This window comes from Diorhabda sublineata, chromosome 6 (genome assembly GCF_026230105.1).
Source record: "Diorhabda sublineata isolate icDioSubl1.1 chromosome 6, icDioSubl1.1, whole genome shotgun sequence".
Classification (NCBI taxonomy): Eukaryota; Metazoa; Arthropoda; class Insecta; order Coleoptera; family Chrysomelidae; genus Diorhabda; species Diorhabda sublineata.
This window is the reverse complement of record NC_079479.1, coordinates 4,986,231-5,009,836: the sequence shown is the minus strand read 5'-3', so window position 1 is coordinate 5,009,836 and position 23,606 is coordinate 4,986,231. Positions and strand designations below refer to the sequence as shown.

Below are 23,606 nucleotides of genomic sequence, written 5' to 3'. Positions count from 1 at the left end.
GGTCGACCACTGCGATGCTAGTCTTCGCAGGTCGTACGACCTCGTTTAAACTCTGCTATACAATATTTTACTGTTGATAACGAAGAATCAGTCTCACCCAGAGTAGAATCTAATTCAGCTTTTATATTGGTTTGGCTATAGCCTTTCAAATAAAAGTAGTGTAACACATAACGATGACCAATTTTTTCAATTCCTAATTTACTGAAAACGTTTATTATTGATGGCTGCCAAACAAATACTAAACAACGTGGTATTTTTCAAGCAGCTATCGTCATCCCTAGGTCAGGCCAGGTACTTCTGGGACCATCCTCGTAAGCAGTTATATAACTCAAAGAGAAATGGTGAAGTCATATTAAAAAGATGATAATAAATATGGAAAAGGGTTAGGTTAAGTTAGGTAGAGGAAGGAGGTAAAAAATAAAAGAGGGGGCAAAGAAAATGCAGACATTTTAGACGATGCTAGAAAGGTAGAACCAAATTGAAAAAGAATTACAGAATCACAGCGGAATCATGGGTCTTGAAGACCTGGAATATTGTTAATACGTATATATTTAATTTACTAACTTAAAATGCTTCGTCCGCTTAAAACTTCTTTCTAGGCTGCTGCTATAAAAAAGGCTGGATTGCTTCGATGTTTATATGTGTCGAGGGGCGTTATTCATGTCCAATGACAAATTTAATGGAATCTTGCCTCACAGTGTCTATCTCCTACCATTAAATTTTCTCATAACAGTTACCAAAGTTTTCTCGTTTCTTCATGAAGTGAGTTTTACAATTTAACTTTGCATCTAGTGTTAGCCTCAATTATTTTGATGTATTAGTATATGGTATCTGTTCATGTTTTGTTTTAATTGGTTTATATTGCTCCTTTTTTATTTTTGATGTTGAAATGTAATTAAGTTGATTGCCGTTTCTTAGTTGATCCTATCTAGATCCTAGATAGCTGTGTCTTCAGCTCACTGGAAACAAAGAAATAGTTCCAGCACGTTTCCTTGTGGTACACCCACGTTGATTTCCTTCCAGTCTGAGTGAAAATCTTCTTAATTCGGAAGACTCATTTAGCTATAGACGACTCTGATAGTTTTGCATATTGCTTCGGTAATAGTTTGTTTAATTTTCCTTCGAGATCTTCATATCAAATGTCTGAGACATGTTTAAGGGGATAAAAAAACTGAATCTTTTGCGATCTAGTATTATTTTGAAATAGTTTCACATCTTTACTGCCTCTTATACATTTTATCAATCATTTTTCTATATTTTATTCACACATTCATTAAAAACCGCAGTTTCCACGTGAAATTTCTTGTTCTGATTGACTAACAATGGAACTCATTATTATTCTTTATATGTTCTGCAGAGAAAATAAACCTCCTTTCTTTTTTCCTTTGAAAAAAAAAATACAAAACTTCGCGAACTTTCAAAATAAAAGATTTATTTGTTCATTTATCCAGATTCTTTTCGTCTGTCGACTAAAAAATTTCATTTTAGAACGTGAAAAATGTCATCTTTTAGACCATAAACCCAGTTGCCGAAAGGAAAACGTACTTTTCAAATTCCACTGAAATGGAAATAACAAAAAAGACAATTCTCTTTGTTACAATGCATAGCTTTGGTGCTATAGCGGATAACCAAAATGAAACATACATAGAAACTATATGTTATTCAATTATATTATACCTGATATAGCAATTATACATTTTTCTAGATAAATTTTTCTTCCGATTTCTTATCATACAATACGCGGCTGAGTTTATATTCCTTCTCTTCTTATTCATAACATCTGTCATTCAGCTCTGTTCATAGAACTTAATTTTGTCAAATAATCTTAATGCTATCTGTTAATTCCACAATCTATTAAATTAGATTTGATGAGCTACGACGTAAAGGCAGTTACTTGATCTCAACCTATAACGACTTTGCAAAAGGGGGATGTGGAAATGTAGCTTACCTCTTCTAGTTTTGAGAAACTCGAACGTAAGTACCGTGGCCATTATCTATAATCTTCTTTTGGTTCCTTGAAAATAGGTCAGGAGTTGACGAGTTTCTATGTCTTCGGGTGGTAATTCACACCAGCATACCAGTAACTATCCTCATCTCGTCTCTGCATAATATAAGGACCTTTTGGGTTCAATTGGTAGAATAAGAAAAATATCTCTTCGATAGTTTCAGTTTTTTTGGAGTATTTTCTCTTTGCGATCAATTGTTTTCATTGTTTCTTCATTTCAGATGTATAGTGGTGGATCTAAGATTCATCTACAGTTATCAATAAATGCATTCGATTTCTGGTATCATCACATCCAAACATACAAAATACAGAAGGAGCCTTCTTGGACCTGGGGCCCGAGGCTATAGCCTCTCCAAGCCCCTAGCTTCAACCGGCCCTGGTTTGAACCTCTAAAACATTTGATTCAAACGCATCAACTGCTTCTTCGGTTTTAGAAACACGTTGACTTCGCATTTTATTTTTGATCGGCGGAAATAGAAGGAAAGATTCTTCAATTCGATATTTTTACTGTTCAAAAATGTTATTGTTTGAACTGATGTGTAAGAGCACGCATTGTCTTTGTGAAGAATGATTCATCTCCTGCGATTTGTTTTCTTGAATTTTTCGAAAACTTCTGGCAACAGAATTGACCGTTCTACGTTGGTCTGATGGAACGGTGACGACATGTACAGTTATTACCAAATAACAGGCAATCATCTTCCTGGAAGTGCTTCGTGCGAACTACTTTTGTTGGTTTTGGCTTGACATATGGGGTTCATATGATTCGTCGCTCGTCACATGTTGTAAACAAGTACCACGGGCATTTTTGGGCGATTATCAAGTTATGCGGTATCCAACGCGAAGAAATCTTTTTGATAGCTAAATATTCATGCAATATTGAATGTAAGCAAGTAAAACTAATGCCCAAGTATGCCTCAATCTCAAGGTATGTCACATGACGATCTTGAAACACCAGGTTACGAACAGAATAGATGTTTTCTGATACAACTAACCGCTTTGGGACAATTTGGGACATTCTGTAGAGAAATGCAGCCACGATTGAAATCGTAAAATCAGCGAAACACGATGGTCCAAGATGATTCATCACAAAATGTCGAAACAAGTTGATCTGTACAATGTTGTTAGATCGATAGTGATAGATAATCATAGCACAAACATTTTCGTGATTAAATTTCATTTTTTGTCGAAGATTAATGTTTCGGTATCTCTAAAAAACTCAAATAACACTCATGGCAATGTCAGATATTCACGTCAATGTTGCCATATCTCAAAAATTGAGTGGTAACCCTCGTAAGTGGATTCATTACTTTTTCAAGCTTGCAAGATATTTTCAGAAAACCGATTAAAATGGCTAATAAAGTATACATTCAATCGTTGAATTCTTGTCATCGTGGCTAATTTCGCCTGATTAAATGAGAAAATTTCATTTGAATATAGTCATTCTATTTGCGAAAAATTATTTTTGATGTTAGCTTATCAATTTCCTACCTTGAAGCAAGTAAAACAAAGTTGGATGAATAATATTTTGTATTCCATCATCTGAAATTTTGCTTCCATTTCCTTATTTCACTGATAAATCTTGTAATGAATTTGATTAGAATATATATTATTCGAATGCTTTTAGTCAGTTCATCTAAAGTATAGTTGGACAACTATTTTAATTTTTAACTACTCCGTAAATTCACATACAAAATTTTCGTATATTTTTCCATTAAACTTCGTTCACATTCAAACGACTTCCGGAATAGTTTTCATGCAATTTCCTAGAAGTAGAACACAGGAAAATGGAACGCGTTCTAGATAATGAGACTTTGAAAAAGGCTGTCAATCAAGAGCTTTTTCGCTCAAGATAGTGCTTAGTCAGGGGTGGCACGACTGATTTGAAAAGCCCGAGCTATCTCTGGTCATTGGTGGATTTTTCTTCTAAGGAAAGGAATTCTTATATAAAATCAAATTTTAAGGCAAAACTAAATTGAATTTTATATTATCGCTATTAGAAAATGCAAATTTTTTAATGAAAAACTGAATAAGTAAGTAATTTATAACTTGTATTATCTAAACTTTGAAATAAGATTAAATCTATATCGATTGATAATTCACATTAATATTCAACATCAAACATGTTTCCAATATTCAAATATTTGTTTTCTTCTCATCTTTCATGATTATTTTGAACTCATCTTGCGGGATAAAGAAATTCTTGGTTACTAGATATTTTCAGGCTGAATGATGAAAAGAAGCTTCCGTCGAATTTTTAATTTATTCCAAAAGCTTAACGATTCCGCTTGGTATAAAATATAACACTAACATATAACTCATGCTAAAATTATTCGATGTTATATCTTAGGTTGACTTTGACGGCCTCTAGAGTTAATGACTTCTGTGTATATTCTTGAGACTCGAAAAAATCCTACAAAAAAAGTATAGCACATCCAATTCAGACCAAAAGAAGGAGTTGATAACTCAATGACGTTTTGAAAAAAATAGATTAATATCGAGATCATTGCCAAAAACAGTGACTTTGTCCTAATAAAATTAACGCTTTTGAAAGTGGATATGTATTGTCCCTATTTCGACAATTTTTTTGGTTTTAATGAAAATAAGTACATTAAAAATCAGTTCCTATAGTCGTTTACCTACCTAACTACGTCAATTGAATATTGAATTTATACAAGCCCAAATCAAGATCCAAAATTCTGGTCTGGAGAAATCGACTGTCTCGTACATAAGCGATAATTTTGTAAATTTTGACTTTCGTTGATGGTTTACTAACCAATAAACTCAAATTTATGTAAAACGCACTGTTTTCTTAGTAGTTCGACCGTAAAATGGATCAACAGTACCAATTTCGAATAAATTTTATCTTTTGGCCAATTTGTGGAATGCTACATCTGTTATAGATTTCTTTGCTTGCATTTGGTTTTCCTTGTATCCTACTTTGTGATGTGTGATTCTAACTTGCATGTTTACCAGGTCATTTGGGAACGTCAAGAAGGAATGAACACCATATGTGGCTTATTATAGGAATTTTATTATGTCACTATATTAGTTCTTAAAATACTAATCATAGATACTGTATAAACGACTATTTACAGGCAAGGGTACCGAAATACAATGGCCATGAAATGATTGTTGATATGATTATATCGTATGTTTATTTGTATATAATTCTAAACGGAATCTTTTGAATGTATCTTTTGGTACTATTTATGGTAACATTCTTAAGTCATGTACTGATTCAAGATTCATTTTATGGACTCCATACCCAGTACATCTTGAAAGCCAGTTTGTGAATATCTTGTGTTCATTATTTGCTCTGCTGTCTCAAAGTTTGAAAAAACGATAATTCATATATCCAATTTGGTTATCGCAGCGTAGTACTTTTTTTGTAATCTCATGAAGCTACTTCAGCAACTCATAAGATCTTGCCAGCTTATGTAAAATAAAAACGATGATTAAGGTACTTTTTTGCATAATTAGATTCGAGTTTTAAACATTAAATTTTTGTTTTATCTCTTCTTTTTCGACAGATATTAGAATCAACATATCTCTAACATAGATTTAATAGAAAAAATGTGGTGATATTTCTGTTGGACTATAAAATCATTTCCCGCAGCCGTTGCTACTTTAATAGTATTTTATAATATGCTTTATTGGTAATTTTAGAAGAGAATATGTCAAGTTCAGATCTATTTCTTCTATCAATTATTCCATTCTTCTTCAGGGATGTTCTTAGTTCATGTACAGATTGTTCCAAAAATTATCATTTATCTGGTTTTACAGACTACAAATATGTAGTAATATCGGCTTGTATATCGTTATAATTGCATTTATATATCAATTACGGTTATTCTGGAAATAACTGTCAGCTTCAGAGAGAACATTCGTATCTCAGTCTACTTCTAATCCTAGATATGTTAGGGGTTATACTTCTTTGGTTGCTTTGCTATCCAGCAATACCTTCTATCCCTCTGTATATCATTACTGATTCCGAATAAATATTTAAATTTTGGAAACATAATTCTCAATATTATTCTTCCTAATATAGATCCTCTCACCTAATCTATTTTCAGATCAGAAGTTGGCTCAAGTTGGGGGGAACTATTTAATCAAATATGCACACCCTCTGTATTAATTATAAGCTGCTCACAGCAATATTTCTGCTACACAAAGTTCCATGAGACATCGAACATTTTATGAAATATGCTCTATAATAACTAGTTTATAAACTGAACTTTACATTTATAGTCAAAAATGAGCTAAAATGAAGAAAAAGTTTCCAGGAGTGTTGAAATCATCTTTATAAAATAATAATTTTGAACCACAAAATAAATCTAAAGTTTTGGGGAATAAATCATACTTTCTGTAAATGTATTAAGATTAAGTAAACATCCAAAATATTCCCGCTACCCTTATCCGATATTAAAACCCATAAGCATCGAATAAATGTCTTTTGAACTGTTGCTGGGATACCCTTGAACTTTTCCACGAAACATATTAAATATTTATCCAGTTCGAAATATCGAATTGATTAAATATCTCTCTGGTTATATAATCATTTCTCTAATAAAATAACATACTTTATAGTAGTAACTGTTTTTAATTTGTATAATATACAGGAAAATTTTCGATACATATTATCAAAGCACGGATAAAGAAAAATTGGAAAATTATTTTCACTAATATCACGTGGAAAACTTTCCTAATAATTAATATGATTATTATTCAAAACTTCTTTAACATTTTTATTCAAAGGTATATGAAATTCAGGCATGATTCATCTCACCCTCAGGAGGGGATGGGGCTTTAAATCGTTATTTCTTTGGTTGTAGCACGGAAATATATTTATCGAAATTATTCTGAAGCAGATAAATCAATATTGAGTTTCATTTTAAAATCTTGATGAACTGTCTAAAACTTCTAGCTATCTAATACGAGGGCTGCTACTTAAATTTTGTATGGCAATACTGATGGGAATATGTCAAATATGACATTGCTACCATATATTTTATTTTTAATGGTAAACGTGTTCAGAACATGTTGTCATACGAGTAGTATTTGAATTGTATACAGATACCTCATTCATTTTAGTCAAAAAATAGAAAGAAATCACGGAAAGTTTCGTGCTACGATTTTCTGTCAATTTCAACGTGGATTGAACCAACATCGCTGGTACTCCGAATTCAATCGTGGTCACACTTTGATACAGGATGAATTTCGTGAAGATCGCTCTTAAACAGCTGTTGTTCTAGAAAACAACGATGCTGTGCGTGAACTGAGATTGCAAGAGAGTCATGTAGCATACTGTAAGATTGAGGCATTAGTTCAACTCGCATATATTCAATATTGCATGAACATTTGGCTGTGAAAATTATCTTTCGCGTTGGATACGGTATAACTCGAGTCAATTGATGCTAACAAATGCAGAAAAAATTCAATTGTGGTGCTTCAAAAGACGTCTATGAGATCGTGACAGGCGGCAAATCCTGAATCTATGTATATGAACCTGAAACGAAACAATAATCGACTGTATAGGTCTTTCAAGACGAACCAAATCCAACAAAAGTTATTCGCACACTTCGAAGAAAATAGTCGCCCTTCTTTTTGTCGGAATAACTTGACATATATACCAGCATTTTTTTGTCAGAAGTATTCGAAAAGGAAATCAGGGAAACCAATCACAGAAGATGAAACATTCTACACTACGACAATGCGAGCTCTTAAACATTAGCTCAGACTAAAACGTTTTTGAGCAGTCAAAACATCGAATTAATGAATTTTCCGCCGACCAGTCCTTGTTTGACATGCAAAGATTTCTTCTTATTCCGGAAAATCATCAATAAATTAAGAGGTCACTACACCAACACTCACGATTACACTGTCTGACACGCTTTTCGATAACCAAGTTATCGTCGTCAGAGACTGAAGGTAAACTCGGTCTCTGAAGACGAAAAATTTATTGTAGAAGCGCGCGTCAGACAGTATAAACTAAAACCTAATGACTTGACGTAGCTTTATACTAAGTTCTCACTACATATTTAAAGATTGCGAATTATTTTCTACATTTTTTCAATTAATCATTTTTTCTAGCTTTCATCACATTCTACTCGATATAATTTGGAATTCAATTTTTTCCAATCAAAATTGTTTAATGTATTCAAACATTTTCCAAAAACAAAATCAATTTTTTTTCCTCTAAGTTGTTGACATTTCTGCAATAACATTAGATGAACTTTAAATAGAGATTCCGCCTTAAAGGGCAGATATATCGTGTATATTGCGTTTTATTTTACTCCCACTCGAGATGTTGAAACAAAGATAAATATTTGCTAAACTCTCATATACAGTTAGTGTGTTAAGGCCACTTGACATGACGCAATGCAATGTAAGACGCAATATTTTTCGATGAAAAGTATACGTAGATGAAGTTCAGCTCATTGTTTCTACATTATTGATTCAGTGTCATTTTTATTGCGTCCAAGTTGCAATTCTTGGAAGAAATGAGTTTTTCATCAGCTGCCAAAGATTTCTTAGTTATCTTGTGTGTTTGTCAAATGTTTCTCCATCCATTCTCAATGTTTCTCCATCCATTCTCAAATATAATTTTTTTTATTTTCTCGAATAATTCTATAGCTGAATTTAAGTTTTCCTTATTCTATATGTCCAGGGATTGGCTCACCATCGCCTAGTTGCTCGTTTCTGCCAATCAGACTCCAAAATATAAAATAAAATTTGAGGTTAGGAAATTTTTTGCTTTTCCTTATGGAATTTTGATTAGTGGCAACCATGATGCAATGGAAAGAGACTTGCGTTGGAAAGAGACTTGCGTAATTTTAAGCAGCGTGCAACATTCGTCTATGCCATATTTTGATTTTCCAAGATATTGCATGCAATTTCTTGCACGTTGTCCTACCTCATGTCATTTTTCAATCTCCACCTTTTCATCTAATTGAATGTGATGAAAAATAATTTAATAAAACTATTTAACTAACTAGAAGAATCGAAAATGTTTCATAACACTGTTCCAGAAGACGTAACTGTAAAATTTTGAGTAATTGAGTATTGCTTAATGGTATCACAAAGCCATAAAGTGTATGGTGGAACAAAGACGTAATTGTATTTCGACCCTTGGCCGCTAGAGCGTAGTTATGTCGTTGCTGTATAAAATTTAGGTCTAATAAGACGTGGTTAACAAAAATTCGATTCGATATATAGGGTGAATGAATTATAAAATTCAAAATTAATATTAGCTATGCTGGTTTATCATTGGAGAACTGATTTTCTGCAGAAAGAGATATATGTAGTTTACAAAAGTGACATTATATTTAGTCTACCAATTGGGTGTCCTCTTAACTAAATTGAAATTACATTTATTGAATTGATTTATATTTGAATGTTTGTTTTTGAGATAGACTATAGGCACTATACACGTACACCGATATGCCCATCGGCAGGCACGTGTGATCTCTTTCGCACAATGTGACGTCACGTTGGAATCAAAATGTAAAGTATAATGTATGCTATAAATCTGATATAGAGCTCAAAATTGATTCCAAACTAATATTTGATGCAGACTTTTAGAAGCATAAATATATGTATTATTTATATGTTTATTGGATTTACCAGTTATATTTCCATGCAATAAGGGACTATTTAAAATATGATTAACAAAATTACGAAATGATTCAATTTCAATATTGTTTCAGAGATACTATAGGTATATTTCATTTATATCTTTTTAGCGAATCATATATAGATGAATAAGCAATCCTCTTCGAAACGAATGGAACAAACACGCGCTAAAGTAAATGAAACATAAATAAGAGGTATCGTATTTAAATATTTCCAACCACATCGAAAACGTTTTCGTTTATAATTCTACAATTCAGCATACGGTGTATGTATACCGTGGCTATAGGTCTTGAATAGAAGATTTATAAACAGTTTGAAAATCGATGTTTCGGTAAATATTATCATCACCAGGGCAACACAAAAATAACAGTCGTCAGAAATACAATCATATAGATACTAAGAAACGAAACAACATGGACGAACTTTTGTTATAGCTGGAACCCCAAGTCTTTCGTATCTAAGTAGTACCATTATTACGTGAAATTCTATAGATTTCTTCACAAGTTCAAGCTTTTTAAAAAATAACTAGTTAAGCATAAATTAGCAAACATTTACGGATATAGGTCTTTCAATATCAATTCCAGATTATTAAAACCCTTGCCGACAATTTTGTTTGACCTACCATAGACGTAGATATCTCATTTTATCTTCTTCTTCTTCTTCTTGTAGTAGGACGAGGTCCTGTCAGGTCTGTCATCTGCCCTCTTGTGACGCCGATGTCCAGCTATCGTACCAGCGTTTTGGGGGCCTACCGATTGGGCGTCTTGTGTCTGGTTTCTGTGTTTTGGCCCATTTGGCAATCCGTTCTGGAGCCATTCGTTCTACATGGTCTCTCCATTGGCGGCGTCTTGCTCTTACCCATCTAACGACATCTTGTACTCCCAGTTCTCTTAAGGTATATGTGTTGGGTATTCTATCGTGGAGTGTGGTACCCTTTATTGTTCGTAATATCTTCATCTCTGCTGTTCTCATTTTTCTCTTTGTTTGTGTTGTGTCTGCCCTTGTTTCTGCGGCATAGGTTAGTATGGGTCTGATACAGGTCTTGTAGATTCGCGTCTTACTTTCTATGCTCATATATTTATTTTTCCATATAATGTCCCGTAAAAATCCCGATATTCTAGTTGCTTTCTTGATCTGCTTATCTACCTCGTCCGTTATGTTTCTGCTGCTCGTTGTTTCTACGTCCAAGTAGTTGAAGTTCATTACTTGCTCTATAATGCGCTCATTTACTACCAACTTACATCTTTTTGGGTCTTTGGATATTACCATGCTTTGTGTTTTCTCGCATGAGATTTGCATGTTAAGTCTCTGTACCGTCAGGTTAAATTTATGAAGGAGGCGTTGTAGATCGTCTTCATTTTCAGCTATAAGTATAGCGTCATCTGCGTAGCAAAGGATTCTCAGGCGAATTCATTTCGAATCCTGCATTAACTTCGTTTACGCTCTCAATTATTTGGTCCATTATAACGTTGAAAAGGCATGGGCTGAGGCTATCTCCCTGTCTTATGCCGGATGAGACTTTGAGTTCTCTTGTTAGCCTACAGTCTGTTTTTATTCTTGTTTTGGTGTTGATGTTAAGTTGCCTTACTAGATTTGTATAATGCTTCTTGACGCCTTTTTGGTTTAGTCGGTGGATTACATCCGTTGAGTTTTACTCTATCGAATGCTTGCTTTAGATCTACGAAACATGTGTACATGAGTTTATTGTATTCTATGGATTTCTCTATCAACTGGCGTAATATAAATATTGCGTCTATAGTGGATCTGTTTGGGTGGAAGCCTTGTTGCTCTTCTGAGATGCCTATCTTAGCAGTTATCTTATTTGCAAGTATCTTGGTAAATAACTTTAACACACTACTAAGTAGCGTTATGCCTCTGTAATTCTTCGGATCTGATTTTAAACCTTTCTTGTATATAGGTATAGTTATACTAGTTCTCCATTCTTCGGGTATTACTCCAGTTCTTTCTATTTTATTGTACAGTTTTATTAATTCTTTTTCGATTTCTGGGCCCCCGTTCTTCAGTAGTTCATTTGGGATATTGTCTGTACCTGGTGATTTTCTATTCTTTAGTTTCTTTATGGTTGTTTGTACTTCTTCTAATGTGATGGTTTCTTCCTGTTCGTTTGGGGATGGCGGGTTTGCGACTTCTTCTTCGTCCCTGCTTCCGTTGTTATCATATAGGATCTCAAAATGTGCTGCCCATGTTTCCTGATTTATAACATTTATCACTACCTCCTCGTTGATTGGTTTCTTCCTTTTTCGTATCATGTTCCATATTTTTTTTCTGGCCTCCGTACAAATCATGTTCCATTTCCTCTGAGAAATTTTCCCAGTATGTTTTTTTCAGTTCTTTTATTATGTTGATTGTTCTATTTCTCACTCTTTTATAGACTTCGTATTCTTTCTGTGTTCTATTGGTAATGTATTTTATGTACGCTTTCTTTTTTTCATTTGCCAATTCCTTAATTTCTAGAGTGAACCAGGGTTTATTGTGTGTTCTATTCGTGTCTATTGTTCTTTCTCCTAGGGATTCCTTTGCGCTGTTCTTTATGTTATTCTTTAGTTTCTCCCAGGCGGCTTCTACGTTGTCGGTTTCTTTTATAGGGTTTTGGACAATTTTTTCGCGGAGTCTGTTTTGATAGAGGTATTTAATGCTTTCATCCTTAAGCGACTCTATATTAAATTTCGATACGTAGTTGGGTGTTTTTCTTTTCTTTATTATGTGGGATACGCGGTATTTACACAATACTAAACCGTGTTGTGTGCCGATATTTGCCGATGTTAATACCCGTACGTCAAGTATCTGGGAGGGGTGGACTTTCCTGTTTGTTGTTTGTTGTTGTTCATTTTATAAATTTGTTATTTTTATAAATACTTTTAAAAATATGTATATTTTATGTGAGAAAGTATTCATTAAAATTACTTACTTAGTAAAAAATCATTAATATACCTCGTTGACTTGCTATAACTAAATATTAAATTATAAAACGTAAATAGACGAGTAAAATGTACCTACTTGTAAGAGAGTTTGGCTTAAACAGGGTACCAGAATTGAACTGAACCCTTTTTGTACCTCATTCGTTTGTTTTTTCTGGAAAACGAAATTTCAAAGCTAAATCTATAGGAAGGAAAATAAATTCTTTGCTAATAATAAAAGAAAAAACATTTTAATTCCAAGGTATCTTTATAAATAATAATGGTAATCAGAATTTTCTGAACTAGTTTCATCATTTGATTGAATTACGAAGGATTGTATATAGGGTGATACCACATACTCATCTTCTTCTTTGAGTTCAACACGGTTTTTTCAAAGCTCTTGGTGGTCTACTGCTTTGCGAGTTCTACAACCTCTTCACTCAGTTCTGGAAACATTTTCGTGATTCTGATTTTACGTTTTCCAATATTAACCCTATAAGGTTAAGAGTATGACCCTGTTCTTTGCACAGCTTATCAATATAATAAATTTTATCTAACTTTAGACCTATAATAACAGTAAGCATTTATTTGTTTGATGTGCCTTTTCTACGATTTTTGACAGGAATAGGAATATTTCTTTCAGACATAAATGATAAAATTTGAGCTTTGTTCCTACTACTATTTGGTATCTTAAGAATTCGCTGCAATCGTTGTTCATAACTATTACTGATTGTGGTGGAATTTTAGGTAGAAGCTGTTAATTAAACCACTTTTCAAATAATTCTGCCATCATATATATTAAAATGCGTTTCCCTTTAGAACATGGTCCATTCAAATAGCAATTTTTGCTATTGTCAACTCAACCAGAATTTACTACATCGCGACTGTTGAACCATGTTTCATCTAGATAAATCGTGTGTCTTTTAGAACTTCGGTAGTCTTTTATCTGTCGTCATCAAACGAGTCTTGACAGTTTGGTTGTTGCCATCTGATAATTAAATTTTTTGTGTTTAAATTCACATGCTGGCAAAACTTGACGCAATGTTTCTAAACTGGTATACTTGTATTCTGGATAATCTGCTACCTTTTGCTGTATTACTTCTAATGTTGCAGTTCTGTTCTCCTTATATATACTTGGCATTGGACTACGTATAAAATCTTGAGTAGCTTTAACAACTGATTTCAGTTTTTTGCTTTTGTGAATGATCCTCAGTAACCCCTTTCGTGACCACTCGATAAATAGAAAATTTATTTACGCTAGTTAATTCAGCAATTCTGTTAGATGTTTACCGAATTTTATACGGGGAGGTAAAAATTATTTTCTATTTCTAAATTTGGTATGAGCTCCGTGCGTATTTATGAATTATTGATTGTTCCTCGCATAACTGTCTTCTGCAATAGATATTGGAAGATTTATAGTATACATACAAATTAAAAATACGCATAACTTTTTATATTCTAAGATTTAAATTACTAAGATTGCACTCAGATTAAACTACATTAAATTACCCGTTTTCGAAGAATTTTGGATACCACACTGTAAGCAACTACTAAAAAATCACACTGTATATATAATATTACATCCACGATAATGTATTATCCCAATTTTCCACAATTTTATTTGGAGTGTGATCTGACTTTAATCGAAAGGTAAGTATGAACCTAAACATTAGTACCGTCAATTTAAAGAAACTATTACGTATGTCATTTAATTGTTCTTACAAAGAAGAAGACAATCGATCTTATGTTATTATGTTCGTTTTTGACTTTATAGTTTTTCTTTCAGGAGGAAAATCCGCACTCTCACTATCAGTGGCCATACGAAACCGGTGTGTGAGTTTGTACTATACTTGCATGACTATACTTGCATGACCCACTAAATTCTTCTTCTTAAAGTTCCTACACTGGAACCGCGTTAGAATTCCACAGAATGACAGTTCTTTGTTCTGTGATCTCTCTAACTGTTGCTTCACGTGATTGAGTAATCGAAAATTAATTTATATTGAATAATATTTCGCATTTCTTTAGACCTATTTGCTTACATTTTTATTTCGTTGATAAATTTTCTCGAGATTATTTCAAATAGCTAGAAAACACGAAGGTGCATCATTCTATTTAAAATAGAGTTTTGTCAACACATACAATAAGAACTCGACATAAAATCTAGTTCTCGTTAATGCTGAAAGAGTCGTTGAACCGAATAATAACTACCCTCAAGCCAATTGACAATTTTTATAGCCCAGCAGAATTTTCCGTTAATAATTGGTAATTGCAATTAGTCTTTATGACTATGCATACTATCAAAGTTCCATTATTCTTCAAAGAAGCACTTTAGGCTTTTGTTACCGTAATAACTTCTCTTCTCACTTTGTTACAATATTCCATCTGAACCCCAAAAGGACTTTCACTCAAATCCATTTAGAAAACGAATATTATATACTTTATATCGCGCAGAACGAAGAAATAATTTAATAACAAATACCTATTACAATTCATGTATATATGTATTTATTATTAAATACTCATGTCTTATATCTTATTTTTGTTGCAGTGCCCCCTTCGGGTGTCCAAGTGAGTGATGACTGGGGCCTTGTGAGAAATGGAATCACAACGGCTTACGCTGAAGGGGCAAGTCTAACACTAACATGCGTTGCTAGTTCTGGGAAGCCCCTCGCTAGGGTAAGTGTATATCTTAGGTTGATATTTTCAAAGGATACGACTAGTACTTACCAAACATACTATGTTTGGTTAGAATTGATATTTAACCAATTCTTAATTAATCTATTGACTGGATTCAAAGCATTTTTGCTTAATTTCGATGACTATACGAGAGCTGCTACTTAAGTTTTTAGATAGACAAAAAAAAACAAATCTTCATAATTGTATATTACTGGAATATCTGGAACCGTTGGTAATATTCATATTGAACACACAGTTCGCACTACCACTACACCACCACTCACAATTACACTGTCTGACGTGCGTTTCGATAACTAAGTTATCGTCTTCAAAGACTGAAGGTAAACTTCAGTTCAGTAGAATTCATTATCTATAAAATACATTTCAAGATAAAGAAGAATTAGGAATTGATTTGGAATAACTTTTACGAAGACTGCGTAAGTACAAAAGAAATAACAGATCCGCTGGTTTGTTAAGTTGTGGTGTCGATCGGTGGGACTAAATGTTGATCCAAACATAACCTACCTTTGATAGGAAGAAAAAACTCATTCTTAATCCATTCAGAGTAGACATTGAGTAGAAAACAAAGAGAAAATATCCTTTAGAAAAATCATGGGAAGAAGATAAATACTAAGCCACAAAAGACCTGATTATTTGCAGACATTTCGCAAGAAAGATCTCACTGTAGATTTATACGACATTCGTAACACCGTAAAACCAATCATCACGCGCGGAGCACTGATTTTGGGTATTAAAAGTAGTCTGAACAAGCGAGAAACAATGTTTCGAAGGTACCAAGTCTAGCAGCCAGGACCACGAGATCAAGTCCAACAACTGCACTAAAAGTGAGTTTAGATATTGCACCTCTACATATAGTAGTGGCACTATGGCACTAACAAACTTCACCAAGAATGTTCAGGGAAGGAATAATCAAGGATAAGCAATTGTTAAAAAATGATCAAACCTGAGATATGTCTTAATGTGAAATACCGAAAAATTTTAATATAGATATAGAAGTATATTCAAATGAAAAATGTTTCCAATTTAACCTAGAAAGGAATTATTGTAAACTGGAGATCATCACCTTTTCCGATAGCCCAGCAGCCATAAGAGCTTTAAGCTCCAATGTCATGAAATCTGAACTGGATTGGAAGCTAGGTAAGTAGAGCAACCGATACCGAAATGCACTAGAGTGGGTAGAAACGAAACGTATATTCGCTAAAAAAGAAGGACCTGAACCCTTTTCTGATATCAGCTACAGAATAATATATAAACCACTAAAAAGGAGAAGTAGATAAGGGTAATGCCACATACTGAAACAATCTATAGGGGTTAAGGCAGACAAAGAAACAATAACCACTGAAAAGTTGTTCAATGTATCATCTTCAGGAGTCTATTGAGGCGACAAAACTTAGTATTCGTCTGTTGTTTTTACCTAAGTTTTGTCGCCTCAATAGACCCCTGAAGACGCTGAGCTTACTACAACGTACTTGGTACAGATTCTGGTACGTAGAAGATGAAACCCTTACCCTCATTCTCTTGAAGTTTGAGACACATCGGAACTCCAGAGCATTACATCTGCGAGCGTATGAGGTAGAAGATGAAGATCTATGGTAGCTAGAGGCATGCGACATTAAAAATTTTATAAGAGGAGTTGGAATGATAGATCACTGAAGATCCCTAGTTCCAAAGCATGAAGAAGGTACACAATAGATCTTTTGGACTATATACATAACTAGCGATTTGATGTGCTTACTAGCTAGAATTTCTTTTTCAATTTTTCTATGAAAATTATTGAATTTCCAAACAATGCGTCGACACTGAAATAATATTATTTATTGTGCTTGAATCATCATCATCAAGCCTTTCAATCCCATGTGGATTATGGCTTTCGCCTTTGGCGCTTTAAATCCTTTTTTGAGGTGGATTACTCCTAGTTTTCTGATTTTTATTTTCTTCATAGTTTGTAGTTTGTTTTGGCTGCTTCTGATATTATTTTCCATTCTTTTCGGTTCCAGCATTATGCTCTCCCGTTCTCTATATTGAGTGCTCTTATGTCCTCCTCTAAAAACGTGGGATGAAATTAATTCAGACTCAATAGGAACTTTTTTCTGAGTATATGACATCACCCCGGCAAACAACTAAACCCTAAGAGTGAACGTATACATATGCCGCAAAGACATTGACTGATTTTTCCCTATTTTTGGAATGAACACGTCGAAAGAGTGCAGAACGCTTTCCATTATTTTGCAGAGCCGCACATTTTTTATATTTTTGGTCGATTATCATTTTTTAAGCGCAAGTTTATTTCCTAAAAAAATGGTATTAAATTTCGGGAGCAATACAGGATTTCAAATGAATAGGAGACATTCGGTATACACACCAAAAGTTGCATTCAATTAAACTTGAATCGAATGTTTCGTCTTAACTCCCTTTGTAAGCCATTAAGCGTGGAAGACGGTTCCTACAAGAAGAGCTAGAGAACTTAAATTGCACTTTCTCGATTGCTACATTCCTTATAGCGTCACTTAATTTCGACACTTTGTATAACTTAATGTAATTTCTTAGCACGTGTATAAGACATTATTTGATTTGTTTAAGAAGCCATAGAAAGTTTCATCACTTATCATCATTCAAATCCAACAAAAACTGCTAACGCACGAAGCAAATGGTCGCCTATTTTTTCGTAATAACTGGACATATTGCTACCGTTCCATAAGAAGAACGAAGAATGGTCAATTCTCAATGGTACACCAGCATTTATTTGCCAGAAATGTTCGAAAAAATTAGGAAAATGGAGCTCTCACACATCAGTTCAAACAAAAACGTTTTTGAGTAGTTAAAATCGTCGATATAGTACAAATTATTTGCGTTTCAATTACCTACTGAAGCATAAGTAACTTTTTTTTACCAGAAACATTTTTTTCTCCCCAGATTGATATGGGATTCTACTTTTTCATGATCAGAATTGTCTTGCTTTTTCCAATGTTGTTAGAAGTACTGGTATGTTTTCACTGACCCATTTCATCTGATGATGTTTTAAATAAACAAAACCTCCATTAGTATTTTGTTATTTACGTGATATAATATCCATATTACCAGCATATATCTTTAATCTTTCTAAACTTTTGTTGGATATGAGTATTGTTCTCCTCACTACTCTTTTCAGAACGAAGAGACGTCTTCCTGATTAAGTCGTTAAATATTAAGATGTGGAATAAGCTATTCTGTAGACCTATACCACATATAACTGGTGTTTCAACCAATTCTATTAGCTCTGTTAATATTTCAAAGTTTCTCATACAATTTAGGTACAATTATGCTGTGATAGGCTACCTTAAATCCATAAATATGTGATAGGTGTCAATTTTAATCATCTTCCTGTACAAAATGTGAGAAAATATTTTAACAAATTTAATGAGGATTTTTCTCCTTCTGAAGTTAGCTCAATAGTTTCTTGGTTTTCCTAATCCTTTTTGCATTATATTAGGAAATAACTTTAGAATGATGTCAACAACGCGAGCTACAATGCTAAATTTGATTTGATAGGTTAGGAAAGCGAGAGCCAGAGCCACTGTTGAATATTTATCATATAACGCTTGGAAACTACTATAAAAGCAATGCTTAGTGACAATTTATTTTTCTCTGTAATGTTTCTGTTGATGATGCAAATGGTAACATTATAACGAAATAAACGGCAAAATGTTTTTATTGCGTTGGAATCCTCTTAACCCAATTCGAATAATGTATCTGGTGGTGACTAACAGCAAAAAGATTTATTGCATGAGAATTTGGTAGCAGAGAAACCGACTATTTGGTGATAATAAAAAAATATGTTTTTGTTCAACGTCAAAAATTGTTCGCGAATAGTGTGTTCTTCTGAATATAATTTTTTTGACATGGAAATAATAGAATTATTTCTCAATATTCAGGAAAAATGATCATAGGTATAACGGTGATATTTCTCCTCAATTTCATTCTATCCATTGTTTTCTATTTAGCCCGTCTCTAGGTAACTCTTCTTTTTTTCAGGTTTCGTATTCCATTCCCATCTAGGTCTACATCGTTAACCCTTTTTGTTGTTGTTCGATTTTTTCCACTTCACTCACTACGTTTAATTCGCATCTCATTATGTCTTTGTTTTATCCAGTATCTTTTCCGCATTTTTTCATCAGTATCTCCATTTCGCTCCATTATTGTATCCTGCATCAATTTGTGGGTAGAACCTAGGATTCCTAACTATAGATCAGTATTACTAATAATACTGATCTATAGTATATAGTACTGACAGATTTTGTACATTGTATATTCTGTACAGTGCTGCTGATCTCATCAATTTTCTTTCAATCGAGTCTTTATTTTTATTTAACTGCTCTTCACTAGTTCACGGAATGCTCAATGCTTTTCTTTCTTTAATCCAGCTCTTCTTCTTCTTCTTCTTCTTGTGGTGCCTATCCGTGTTGAATGCTGGTTATCACCAAGGCAATTTTCATTCTGAAAACAGCAATGCGAAATAGTTGAGGACTTTTTCCATTATTTTCACTTTTAAGGACCTGTAGTAGTATCAACAGCATTTATAAACCCGAATTGCATTGAGAATATTTGGCTTTTACATAATTTTTAAATTCTCCTGTGGATTATTTTGAGAAAGAGCTTTAGAAGACTAATTGTACGGTACTACTTGCCTTTCTTGGCGCTTGGTTTCTATGCTGTTAAACACAAAGGATTTCTGGTGCTTCTATTGTTCTAGTTATTAAAACTAAATTGTCTTCATATGCAATTATTTGATTTTGGTGACGATTGTTTATATCTTGATATATCCTGTCTTTTTAGCACTAGACTAAAAACCACAATCGATATTAGTTCTTCCAGTTTTAATCCCTTCTGAATCCTGAATTTCTAGAATATAATATCCATTATCGTCTTAAGAGTGGAGATTTGATCCGTTGTGGCTCTTCCTTCCCTTTCTTGGTACCCCCATGGTATTCTTCCACTATGTTTTCTTGGTACTTCTTTAGTCTGTTTCTCACAACTCCAGCCATAACTGTGTACAACACATCCAGAAGTTATATCCATCTATGGTTCACACATCTACTTTTATCTTCCTTCCTGAATATTATCTAGATTCCATCTTTCTTCATTCCAAATTTTCCGTATTATTCTGCATTCTTTTCTGTATATTTTTCACGCTGCTTTTATTAATTTCTGTTGTAATTCTATTCTCTCCTGGATTCTCACGGTTTTACAAATTTTCCATCTGTTCTTAGACTCCTTTATCAGTTGGCTCCTACAAATGATTTTATCTTCATCTATATCTTCTTCCTTTCCTTCATTCCGGTTCCTCCTCTTGTCCATACAATACTCCTTAAAATCATTGAGTACATCTTTTAACTTTTACTTGTTACTCTAGAGTCTTCTCTCGTTGTCTCTGATATAAGGTACTTGGTGATTTATTATGCTTTGTCGTGATTTTTTGGTAATAATCTTTTGGAATTGATAATTTGCTCCATCTATCTCATTCTCCGTCCACGTAAGAGATTCATCAGATTAAAGAATAATCAGAAATCACACAATGTGTAACAATGCATCAAAATTTCGACAGACTCGAAAACTGCAAGTGAACATTTCGTGGTGTACACGTATCAGTTGTATCTGTAAAAACTTAATTGCTTTCGCTAATCCTGCATTACAAACGAACTGCCAACTTAACTTAATTGACAGACCTTCACTTTTTTGCCATTTTTGGTATTGGTGAATCCTAATGAATCCACACACAACTTTAGGACAACCAGCACGTGCTTGATTACCAAGCGATGTCCATTCTTTTTTGGAGTCTTTATACTAGCGAAACCCAATGCAATGCAATTTCAATTTTATATTTCAAAGGCGAATCGTATGTTTTCAAGAATGAAGTATCTAGTGTTAAAAATATTCACTACTACGCGCTTTTCTCAGAGAGATTTCTCCTTAAAGGGGAGGGAAAAATCACAATTTGTCAGTTAAACATGTTGAAGTTTATAAAACACAATACACAAGACACTGTAACCTTAATTAGTTCTTATATTACTTTACGTACTCTATGAATACAAGGATTGCTACTTAAGTTTTGAAATATGGCAACACTGATGTGAATGTGACATTGCCATTATAAAGTTTGATATATTTAATAGTGAACGTACTCAGAACGTGCTGTCATACGAGTGCTCTTTGTGTTGTTTACTGATAGCACAGTAGAACATTCAACTTGATGAAAAAATGGATTTGATTAAGTAACATATTCATACGATGATTTTCAACGTTTATTGAATCAACAGCAGTGTGCCGACTTTTGGTGATGAAGCACCATCTCGAGCCTCCGTGTTTTGATGGTTTTCTGAATTTAATCATGGTCACACTTCGCTACAAAATGAATTTTGTGAAAGTCGTCCAGAATCGGTCGTTGTAGAAATTTCAAAAATAAATTAAATTTCTTGATTCAAAAGCAACGATAATTTTAGAACTAGTTTTCCGATAATTTTCAAGCATCAGTAATGGTCTAGTTCCTTTCAAGCATCTGATAGCTAAAGGTAATTATGTTACTTTTTCGTGTTTTCTCAGCATAAAGCTCAATTTCCTTCCCTCCCGGTTTTTGTTTACATTCATAATACTTTTCAACAATTTTCAGTGTTGTTATACTATACATATTGATTCGTCAATTATTCAAAACTCCTCCTTTCCATTAATCATGCAAAAAGTATTCGAACAATAATGTATAGGGTGTACATTGGACGATTGGAGATTGTATTTCTTACCTAAAATGCGAATATGTTACCAATGTTAAGTTTTTGTGAAAGAAACTTTATATAAAGGAGATTTCCTCATCGCGTGGTTTCTCACAGAAAAACATTTTCTAATGTTAGAAGACGGGCTCGAGAATGAGGAAAGGTTTATAGGGTTAATCGAGAATGTCCTGTTCAAATGAGATGAAGAATTTTGGATACCGTGACGATCAACGGCATATAAGCACTAGAATAAAGTGGCATATGAAGATCAAACTCCGTACCGACTATTAGACGTAATTCTTCCTTCTTCCTTCTATCATCTATTGATGAGATTTGCTCTACTCTTAGGGGTATTACAAATATGCATAGTTATCTTGAGTATTTTACAAGAGTTTGTCCAAATTACTCTTTCGGATTCCTTCGACGATTTACCATTACGATTGAGATTTGAACATTGGTTTATACACTTTTATTTAAGTGTCATGGTAAGAGACGTTTTGAACCGCCAATGTACAAATAAGTGGTGTATTGGAAGAGGAGATAATTGTCCTCAAGAATGTCTTCCCCACTCTTCTTATTTTTCTACTATTTATTAATGGATATTTGCGATAACTTCCAATCATTTTATCCTGTCGCTGGTGGTATGCATTTATTCTCCTGTGGATCTTATCCCTGTTCAATTTTTAATATTGTGGAACCACGACATCTTCTTTCTACCGAATCCCTCTATCTTTTCTTCTGTCAAGAGAATGGTACCTCTCGCTCCGAATCACATGTTTTAGTGCCCAGCAATTCACGTTTTCTTCTTATTCTCCTCAGAATTTCTTCGTTGGTTTCATTTGGCGTCCATGGAACTCTCAAATCTCTTCGATCCATATCTCTAATGCCTCAAATCCTTTCTTGGTGTTAACTTTAAGAGTCCATTTAACATAGTTAGTAGGTTAATTTCACATTATGGAACTGGAGTGTATTGAAAAATGATCTTAGTGTCTAAGAGAATATGATGATAATTTCCACCGATTTCTCTGAATTATAAATGTTCATTGTTTTTCTACAATATTATTTATTCGTTTTTCCACTAAATTGTTTTTGTTGAAATACATATATGGATTTGTTGAATATGAAATATAATTAATACTCATTAATGCAAATTAAACATTTAATATATAAATCCATAGCCAGTTCTAAACTACTTTTAAAATTATCCTTGGTAAAGAATGAAATATTGAACTGACATATAAAACTGTGAAATTTTAAGGTTAGGTCACCCCTAATTAACTCTCCAGATTAGTTGGATTGCTTTCCACTTACCATTACTCAGTGATATCACGAGTCTCAAACCGTGAACCAAATTTGGTATTTTTAAGCTAAAGGGTTGCAAAGAAAATATTTTTTCTTGAACTTCTGTGCCCTACTTTAAGGCCTTATAGCTTTTCGGGGATGCAACTTGGTATAGAAGTAAATTGCCCTCAGTCATCATATTTTGGACTTTTCTATACGCCTCTATTATAATGATAGATTAAAAAATGTGAATGAGGTGATAAAACTTTCTTGGAAACCTTGTATATTATAATATCATTCATAGCATAGACTATCGGTTTTAATGCAATA

The 23,606-nt window shown here is 33.5% G+C and overlaps 1 protein-coding gene across 1 annotated transcript in view; it reads left to right on the top strand.

Moving 5' to 3' along the window:
* The window catches only part of LOC130445025 (hemicentin-2-like), a 517,421-nt gene that overhangs the window by 232,420 nt on the left and 261,395 nt on the right, over positions 1-23,606 (top strand). Inside the window, exon 3 of the mRNA XM_056780490.1 lies at positions 15,107-15,234. Within this exon, the coding sequence (XP_056636468.1) occupies positions 15,107-15,234 (128 nt within the window). The remainder of the gene's footprint in view (positions 1-15,106; positions 15,235-23,606) is intronic.